The sequence below is a fragment of the Poecilia mexicana genome, unplaced genomic scaffold (genome assembly GCF_051168715.1).
Source record: "Poecilia mexicana isolate PSO_F unplaced genomic scaffold, ASM5116871v1 scaffold_1, whole genome shotgun sequence".
In the NCBI taxonomy this organism is placed as follows: domain Eukaryota; kingdom Metazoa; phylum Chordata; class Actinopteri; order Cyprinodontiformes; family Poeciliidae; genus Poecilia; species Poecilia mexicana.
The window spans coordinates 23,338,029-23,348,223 of NW_028263370.1; the positions used below are offsets into that span (position 1 = coordinate 23,338,029).

The following is a 10,195-nucleotide window of genomic DNA, read 5'->3' on the forward strand; positions in this document are numbered from 1 at the left end:
ACTGGGTGTCAGTCTGGCAGCTGCCAACCTGGTTATGATTTTATTCCTGATTAAAATCACTGCAGAGCCTCTAAAACTGGCATTAAAAAGTCTCAGCTACCATGTTTTGTGAAAACTGCAGGGTGTATTCAGTCTGAGTGTTTTTAAATCTCTGCTGACTTGTGTCTCACTTCAGCTTCGTGTTCTCTGCAGTGTTTTTTCAGAATCTGGTTTCGTAATGAAAAGATGTTTCCAAGTGGGTGAAACCTCCATCTGTCATGAGTTCTCTAAAGCTCTTTGTCACACTGGAGTTTGGAAAGCCAAAATGTTTCATGCAGTTTTTACCTTCAGCAAACTTCTGGGCTTGAAGTAATGAGCTGCAGTGCCTTGAAAAGTATGCACACCTCTTCAACTATTTCACCTTTTTTACATGGCAACACAGGAATGTCAAAAGTAAACATGATCAATCACTGTTTACAATAAAAATCTTAAAAAATGGCAAGAATCTGTTCTTAACCCCTTTCACTTTGGTAACCTCCAGTAAAAAACAGTCAGAAGTCACCAAGTTGGTAAATAAGAGTAACATGAAACCAGAAAGATGGCACCACCCTGAACGTTTCTGCTGAAGTTCAGCAGGAACAAGACGGTGGGTCAGAGTTGGACCAAATCAGGACAGACCTGGCAGAAACCTGCAGAAGACGTGGAGCTGGGGTGGAGGTTCACCTTCCAGCAGGACAATGATCCTAATACAGCACATTCAGAATGGCTTAGTCAAAGTCAAGACCTAAATCCAGCTGAGGATCTGGTGCAAGACTTGAAAATTTATGTTTATAGAGGCTCTCCATTCAGACTAAATGAGCTTAAGCCTTTTTACCCAAAAGACTGCACAAAACTTTCATCTTGTTTGTGTGAAAGGAGCCGTACCCCAAAAGACTTGTAACTGTAATTGATGGGACATTTCAAGTTGAAGCGGGACAGAATGGGAAACACATCAAGGGTTCTGGACGGTTTTCCCAGCCACTGTACTGCAGAAAGCGCTTTAGAAATGAAGAGTAATTATTGTTTGGTGTAAATCAAAATGATGTTGTAAAAATGGGATGTTGGTGTGTGTGCCTCAGGTTGGTGGTTCGTCAGCACGTCGGAGCAGCAGGGCTGGGTCCCAGCCACATACCTGGACTCCCAGAATGGAACCAGAGACGATTCGGATCTGGCCACCTCCAGGACCGGAGAAGGTTTGTTCACAGAAACATTATTACAGTCATAAAACACAAAAACACATAAAAGTCAGTGTGGCTGACTCGCTGTGGGAGAAATGTCTGCAGGGCAGAAGCAGAGATTTCTCAATCGTGATGTTTTTGCTGTGTTTGTTTTCCACATATAAATCTCAGCCTGAAAACAGTCTTTAAAAGTTAATCTTAAACACACCTCCAGTCACACATTCGGAGCCTTTGAGGCCACAGTCGCAGTATTATGGTGAAACTGTACCAGACAGCTGCCAAAGTGGGCTGCAGTACTTTGGCACCACAGAAAATTCCTTCCTGTTCCCCCAGGATCCTGCAGCTCTGCAGGAACCTCGTTGTGTTGTGACCCTTTTCTCCCAAATGTTTAGTCTGAATGCTGGGATGAAGTATTTCTCCACTGTGTCACAACACCCCCCAGTTGGGACTTTCAGAGAGAGGGAACTTTACTGAGATATATAACATGCAAACACACAAATATGCAAACATGTCTGCTGCTGAAATCTTAATAAAGCTTTTCTGTATTTGAACAGTTTATTTCCTGAATGAAACCAGGATGGTGCAATAGTTTAATAAGGCATTTGCTGCCTTTGGGTTATCTAACACACCTTTTCTCTGTCACTACATGCTTCTGAAGATTGTGCAAAACCTCCCTTACATTAGCTCCTCTCTTCTTCTCTTTGAATCCCAACTCATTATTCACTAGAGTAAAATTTGAATTTGGAGTAGTTGGACACTTAAATTAACTTTGTCTTTGAGGAAGCTTTAACCAGGTAAATGTGATACCTGTTTGTCTTCGGCTGTGTTTTCTTAGAGAATGGTTGTGCTGCTGTCAGAGTCTAACAGCTGCTGGGAGGAAGGATCTCCTATAACGCTCCTTTGTGCATTTAGGATGCAGCCGTCTGTCAGTGTAGAAAGGTTTTAACTTCAGAAAACCCTGTTTCAGTTTTATGAATTATATCCAGCGGGCCCTCGGCTCCAGAGGCCCTGGATAAACCTCACCAGGGAGGCTTAGGAGTGTTACCCCCCTGTAGTTGGAGCACACTCTGCTGCCCCCCTTTTGTATGTCTATCCAGGGAAACTGGTCTTTTTGAGCTTTTTATTTACATTTATTTATAGCTGTACTTTGGATCCAAGTTCCAGTAATAATCTGATTGACAGAAAAGATGAAAATGGAAGTCAAAAGTTGATGCAAAGCCTCATCAAAGCTGCTGCTATCAGATCCTAGAATGACGTTGAGCTGAATCGATACTCTGCTCCGTCTTATCCCGGCAGTGCCTCCATTCGTACTGCTCCTCTGTTTGCACACATCGTCACTTCTCATTTCTGATCTTCCTCCCTCACATTACCGTTGCCCCTTACATCTTATTATCTCCATGCGGTCCATAACCTAATTCTGCTGACGGCCCGGCTCACTGGAGAGAAACCGACAGGCACAGCTCCACTAAAATTACCTCGAAATAACATTTCCTCTCTGTGCCTGAGCTGATATTTCAATTAGGAGGTCAACAGGAGCAAGGTGGAGCTCAGCAGGATGCTGCTGAGTCAGAGAGGGACCAGAAGAGAGAGGAGATGACAAGAACCAGAGACAGACAAAAGGAGAAGAGGGACAGTGAGAAAGAGGAACATTTGGGAGATAAGAGAGGGCGGAAGACGAGACGCTGAGAGACAAAGAAGGAATTAGATTTCCACAGCACAAAGACAGATAAAAGACGAGTTTTCACCGCCTGTTCTTCTTTTCACTGATGTTTGCTCTCCATATGCCCTCAGATTAATCACTTTATAACTTCTGATGGATCATACAGGCTCTGAACTAAAGGATTGTGAGAAAGTTCAGGAGTTCATGGCTCAGTTAGTTAGAAGTACCACTTAATTAATTGTCAGGAGATGTATTGATTCACATCTCATGACAATGTGTCTGAGTTGAAATGTGGATGGATCAGTAAATCTGGAGCATCAGATTTTAGCTCTGCTACTTATTTCCCCTTCAAGCTGCTGCACTGCTGCAGAAGACAAACACCCGATGTAACTTCGTCTCTTAGTTCATCATCCAGCCTCCTCTCAGGAACAAAAGGCTTATTTGAAGTCTGAGAAACAGATTGGACTGGTTTGAATATGCCTCATCCAGGTGAGGTCCAGGGTTTCATTGAGGCTCTACCAAGTCACCTCTCTTGGTAAATTGACCTCAGAGAGTCAGACTGGAAGCAGTCCAGTACATTTCTATACTGGACTTGTGAAATGTTCAAAACAAAGTAATTAACATCCACTAGTTGCTAATGAGCTTTTTTTTTGTCTAGTGCTTTAGGGCTTTTGCTAACTTTGAAAACATTTAGTGCTCTTTGCTTCCCTTAAATAAAATTTTCCAGATAAATTATAAAGCAGAAATTTATGTTGCTGTTTTGTAAACCTTTGTCCTCTTTGTTGAACTTTTGGTTATGGACTTTTAAGAACTCTTCAAGTAGTTAAACATTTGTGTTCATGCTCTTATTTTGAAGGTTATGAAGGCTGTTTACGCAGCAGATCCGTTTCCTGTCATGTTCTCTGACTTGATGTAGCACTAAAGCATTAGTGAAATTAATGTTTATGATTAGCGCTGTAGCATTAGCTGCACCCACCACTGGAAACCCAAAATGACTTCTGGAGACCACTGAATAACTAATGGTTTGTTAAAGTTCCTCCTAGATGAAGAAAGACATTTCCGCCCAGTAATCCTTCACTTTTATGCTTAAATCTGTTTTTTCAGTTCCTAACAAAACTTTCTTTCTTCACTTTGCCAAACCAAGCTTCTTACACTAACCAATTATTTACTTTGTTCCTTTTATTTTCTCGTTTTTTGGTTGCTGCTGCTGCTCATCATCAGTTACTAAGAGAAGAAAGGCTCACCTGAAGAGGCTGGACCGCCGCTGGACCCTCGGTGGTATAGTTAACCGCCAGCAGAGCAGAGGTGAACAGACAGACACAATCCTCACATGAAAACCTGCATCAAACAACAGCAAACAGCTTCTGCGTCACAAGGAGGCGACAGAGTCCTGCATGTCTCCTACATATTCACCTGGAGATCAGCATTGGTCTTATGAATCATATCTACAAATCATCAGGATATTATGGCTCAATCACATCAGGATTTTATTGAATTTGCATTAATGTGTAAAAGTGTTTCCTAAAGAAAACAATGAAATGTGCTGCACCTTTTGTAAATCTCCTACTTACTTCACTGCATAAACATTGTTTAAAATGTTTAAACGTTTAATTGAATTAAACTATTAAATTTAATTAAATTACTAAATTGAATAATTTAATTTAGCTGAGTTTGTGTTTTGGTACCTTTGAAAGCTTTTACATTATGGCATCTAAAGTTTTCTATATTTTTAGGTTGTGCACATTGTGAAGCAGGTGAAGTTATGGAGTTTTAAAATATTCAGAAACTTTTGAATTTCAACAAATGTCACACACTTCCTCCAGTTTAAACATTATGATCTGTGAAGTTTTAAAGTTTCTACAAAAACCTCCTGGAGTCCAGATTGTGTGCACCCAAACCTAAGAATTCGCCTCCTGGCAGAACATCGAGCCAGGCGTGTTTTCACTCCTGATAGTTTGGTAAACTCCGTTCGATCGGCGACCAAAACTGCAACATTGGTCATATTTTCATCTGATGCAGTTTGTTTTCACACTGCACTGTCAAACCAACCAAACCCTTTGTGCAACCTGTTCACCTCCTCGCCTGTGGTGGCGCTGCACCAAGAGCCACTGAAGGAAATGATACAAAAACCTCAGAACAACTTAATACTTCAAGAAATGCAGATAAAAATGGAATGGTTTCAGATTTTAGTGGTTGTAAGATTTTCCTTTTGTCTTTTGCAAATGTGCCAAACATTTGGTCTATGGTTTTCTTCCACATGAGAAGACCATAGACCATTTTCTCTGTTGTTTTCACACAACAGAGAAAATGTTTTTCCTCAAAGTTTCAAAGTTCACTTCAACCGAGCTGAATTCAAAAAGGATCAGAGTTTGCTGTTTTGATCCGCCTCAGAGTTTGATTATGCAATCACACGTCAAACGAACCGGCAAATGAGCTAGAGTTTGATTAAATCAGACTAAACAGGGCTGGTATGAATGCAGCGTTTGAATGGTTCAGTCAAAGTCCAGATAAAAATCCAATTGAGGACGTATGGGGAGACTTGAACACTGATGTTTAGAGACGCTACCCATCCAATCAGACTAAACTTGAGCTGATTTCTCTGTCACAACCATCTCAGGTACAGTTTGTAATCAGCATCAGAGAGTAAAAAGTCAAACCAAAAGCAAAAACAGAGCTGCAGGAAAATAGAAAGCTCTCACTGGCCAAGGGAAATTTGCTCCAGTAAAACTGGCTCAGAGCTCCCAGTGGAACCAGTTCTGGCAACGATGGAGCCAGACATGCACCAAACCTGCAGTGAAAGGGGCTTCGGCAAAGTGTTGACTCAGCAGGGCAGAATATGAAGGCATACAGATAGTTTTCAGATTTTTATTTGTAAACATGGTAATTTTATATTGTGACAAAATGCAGGAATATTTAGACAGTTTGAATCCTGTTGTCAGGCAGTCTGCATGATCAGAGACGTTGTGATAACATTATCCTTTTCAACAAACCGTTCAGTGCAGACCGCTTCTTACTCATCTAGTTTTGAAGTGTTTGCAGCACGTTGGTTGCAGTTTCCACACAGTAAGAAACCAGGCCTGCAGTGCTGCTGCAGCTCCTCCTGTGGCCCCCGTCCTTCCTCAGAGTTTAGGGTTAAAGTAAACAACCTCATTTGCATCCTCATCTCTCAGCCAACAACAACTCGCTCTGGGATCGTGCCAGCAGCTGCGTATTGGGTGGCCAGAGCTCAGCACAGTCACAGAAATCTCAAATCTTTCTCCATCACACATGAAAAGCTTCTCAGCTCAAAGTAAAGCTTTGCCCCCTGAATCCTGATGTCTTTAAAAGCAGCAGATTAAACTAGGCTCTCTGTGGTTTACTTGGAAATCAGAAAATCACATGTGGGAATCAGGTGTTATTTTTAGCATTATCCACAAACCTGCTGATTTTGTAGAGATGTATAATTCATTAATAAATATCAGAAAAGCTTAAATTTAGTCTGTTTCTGTGTGGAAGATTGCTAAGCTGCTGTCAGACTTAATAGCAATGATCAATAATTTTCCATCAGTAGTTGTCATGACTTTCTGAAGGTCTCATGAAACCTAATTTTAGATCTGCAGAACATCTAATCATTCCCTGCGTCGTTCTGATCTGATCCACCTCAGCAGTTCTTCAGGCTGCTGTGCAGGACTCTTACCTCACCAGATGTGTCTCCCAGAACGCCGAGGCTTGGCCCAGGAATGAGCTTATGGAAAAGTGCTAAAGTGGGCCACAGCCCAATCAGGAGACTGGTTTTAATCACACCAACCTCAGCCTCCGTAGAGCCTCTGAAATGAGTCACCAGGCTAGCTGTCGCCACCAGAGAATGAGGCCATTAAACCTGGAGACCTAAACTCGACTGGGTACCAGTTCAGCTTCACTATTCAAACTCATCTTGCTGGACTTTCAGTTAATTGAACCTGCTGAATGGTTGAAGCATTTTATGGCGCAAAAGACTTGTCATCTCTGCTTCACTGGAGGCATTGGGTCTGCAAAAACAGTTAGCTCCTTTATGTTTAGGAAAAGCATAAATAAGTGGATCAGAAGGAGGAATGATTAGTTTTGGACATCCATAGACCTGGACCAGAGAGGAGTGAAAAAATGATTTGATTTGGTAGGATCCGGCATGCTTAGAGCAGTCTCTAGCAGTGAAGCGATAGTAGTTCATGGACTGAATTTGTAAGGCGTTTTCTCATCATACCCGTCTCTCAAAGTGCTGCACACTAGAGCCAGATTCACCCAGCCGAACGTTGGGTGCCATGATGGGCGTTGGAAGTGAGGAATGGGACAGTGTACTGCAATCGTTTTCCAAGTTGTTTTTGTGAACATAGCCATGGCTTCTTCTTGTTCAAGTCAAGCTAATGTGTCTGTGGACGCAGGACACAGTTATGACTCACAGACAACAGTGTGTCCATAATTTGGAAAAAAACCAGCATAGAAACCGACCCATACCTTCCTCCTCCTGCCGACTTGGTCATTTCAACAACTTTGCCTGAATTCACATAATTTATAGCTACAAAACAATTTATACCTCTAGGTTAACCTAATCTAATAACACTGTCATAAAGAGCGTTTCCCCTTACACCAGAGCAGACTTAAAGGTGTGCAAAAGTTTAGACTTTCACCATGATTCTGACACATCAGACTCATGATGCCCTCAGGTTTTTGCAACATTTTTCAAAAAGTAAGCCTTCCCACAGTCACCACAGGTCTGCATCTGGACCAAATCACATCCAAATCTGTCAGTTACATGATGGAGTGAATTGAAGACAGTGATCTGAATATTGCAGATAATTTACCTTTATAAAAGCCGCCCTGGGTGGTTGCCCATGTCGCCCATATCAAAAACCACCACTCATCAAAACAGTTGTCCAAAAGTAAAAGAGTAAGAGCAAACATCCTTGTGGCTGCACAGCATCCGAAACCAGAAGAAATTATTGTCTAAACATGCAGCACCTCGGCCAAAAGAAACATGAACACAAGTTTATAAATTGAACCCATGGAGGGATTTCCTTCCCTTACAGGATCTTTGATGGGTAGCAGAGTGTGAGAGAGGAGTAATGGTCAAATAGGGACCAGTCAAGACAGATTTTACCTCAAATATCTTTTCTTCTGTGAGAGAAGTCACAAATTGAAGAGGAATAACCATTTCTCCAGAGATGAAGGCTTCACCAAGGTCCAAAGAACTTAGATCAGCTGCAAGAAATGACAGTTTACCCAGAGGAAGGAGCTTTTAATAAGGGTCCCGTTTACCATTTCTCACCCAAAAAGAAACCTCTTGCTCTTGTTTTGACTCTTCACCCTTCTTCTTCAATAGAGGAGAAATATTTGACGATCCAGCCGTACACCAGCCAAGGCGCGGATGAAGTGAGCTTTGAGAAAGGGGTCACCGTGGAGGTAATCCAGAAGAACCTGGAGGGCTGGTGGTACATCAGGTTAGTCAGCCAGAATTGTGCCGTTGACCTTACAACAATCCCTCATACCAAGCATGCATGTAGCAACAGTGGAGAGGAAAAACTCCACTTCAACAGGAAGGAACCTCCAGCAGAACCAGAACTGGGCTCAGTATGAGCGACTGTCTGCCACGACTGACTAGGGATTGGAGAAAATGCAGCATACGCACAAAAAAAACAGAGTACTTTCTGTGTGAAGGAAAAGTAAAAGGTTAATAGCAGAAGAAGATGATGGTTGGCAGCATTATTGCAGCTTATGCTCCATTCGAGGGACGAACCACAGCCAATCAGAACCCCAGATAACATGATCAAAAAACATGAGCAAGAAGCTGAGAGAACATACAGTTAGAGTAGGAGAACGTAGCAATTAAAAAATATAGGATGTGTTGCTGTTTTATTTTTGTACATTTTATAGCAACTCTATGGAGTTTTAATACCTGTGAAAAGCATTGTGTTTGGTTTAATCTGGGAAGGATACATGTAGAGATCAGACAGAGAGAAAATGATCAAGACAAGACAGTAAAAGATTCTTCTTTGTCTGTTTCACCAAAAGATATTTAGGAAAGGAGGGGTGGGCCCCAGCCTCCTACTTGAAGAAACTAAAAGACGACTTCTCGCCTCGTAAGAAGACCCTGACGGGCCCAGTGGAGATCATCGGAAACATCATGGAGATCAGCAACCTGTTGCAGAAGAAGTCGGTCAGCGAGAAGGACATCCAGACAGACGGAGAGGGAAGCAACACGCCGGAGCGCCACATCACCAAGAGCGAGATCAGCCTGCCCATGCCCTATAACTCAGAAATCAACGCCGAGACGGGCAGGAGGCTGAGCGCCGGCCGGGACACCAACAGCCCCTGCCTGGGGATAGCTGCCTGTTCTGCCCTGAGCGAGAAGGTCAGAGGGGAGCCCGGCTCTCCAGCTGTGGCACGAGTGGCTCCACACAGAGTGGAAATTGGTGAGGATATGTCCTGAACTTTGAAGCTTATTTGACTTTTTACTCCAGAGACAAAAGCAGAGAATCACCTGCTGTAAAATGATGAAGTAGTTTTGTGAATGAGAAGGTAAAAAATGTCTTTGTTTGTGTGTAGGCTTTGAAGCTGTAGGTAAGTCCGACTGGTGGTGTGTGATGATGGTTATGAAATAAATTATATTTGCTACACTAACCTGCTTGGTATGATGGAGTATTAGGGAAAACATTTAAAAAGTGATGGGAATAAGGCCATGAAATCCCGAGAATCATAATATTACAAATTTATTCTGATACCATGACTGTACTGTCGTATTTATTCTTCTAATATTATGACTTTATTCTAGTAAGTTCATTTTTTTCTCAGTATGGCCCTAATGCTCCATCGCAGCTTGTAGATCTATCATGAGGATTTTCAGACTTTTTGTGGGTTTTGTTTTCTCTCACAAACAAACATTGTGTGAAGTTTCTGTTTACCAGATTTTATTGCTGCTCTGTTACTCTGACCAGACTGAGGAGATTTATTGTGTTTTTCAGGGTCTCCAAATCTGAGGCAGAAACCTCCCCCAAGAAGAGAAGCCAACTTGGTGAGACGAATCACAAACTCCCTGCTAACTAAAAAAAACATTATGAGTCGTACTTTTCCCCTTAACTGTAAAACATATTGATTTTATATGTGTTGCATAATTTATAATGAATGGTTGCATGAATCCATCTTCTTTCCTTTCAGGGTCTCCAGTTACCAAAGCCACCAGAGCCCCCTGCTGTGGAAGCAGAGTATTACACCATCGCAGATTTCCAGTCCTCCATCTCTGATGGCATCAGTTTCCGTGGAGGACAAAAGGCTGATGTAAGAGGACAGATGCAGAGTGTTGCTGCAGAGATGAGAGAGGGCTGATCGC

At 42.2% G+C, this 10,195-nt stretch overlaps 1 protein-coding gene across 2 annotated transcripts in view; it reads left to right on the forward strand.

Annotated features, from left to right (window-relative positions):
• The window catches only part of sh3pxd2aa (SH3 and PX domains 2Aa), a 104,175-nt gene that overhangs the window by 84,710 nt on the left and 9,270 nt on the right, over positions 1 to 10,195 (forward strand). Inside the window, exons 8-14 of one of the 2 annotated variants that reach the window (XM_088006661.1) lie at positions 1,098 to 1,211; positions 4,078 to 4,161; positions 8,192 to 8,309; positions 8,881 to 9,281; positions 9,415 to 9,429; positions 9,831 to 9,880; positions 10,024 to 10,143. In XM_088006661.1, coding sequence (XP_087862787.1) covers positions 1,098 to 1,211; positions 4,078 to 4,161; positions 8,192 to 8,309; positions 8,881 to 9,281; positions 9,415 to 9,429; positions 9,831 to 9,880; positions 10,024 to 10,143 — 902 coding nt within the window. The remainder of the gene's footprint in view (positions 1 to 1,097; positions 1,212 to 4,077; positions 4,162 to 8,191; positions 8,310 to 8,880; positions 9,282 to 9,414; positions 9,430 to 9,830; positions 9,881 to 10,023; positions 10,144 to 10,195) is intronic. The other variant, XM_014985673.2, reaches the window with a different exon arrangement.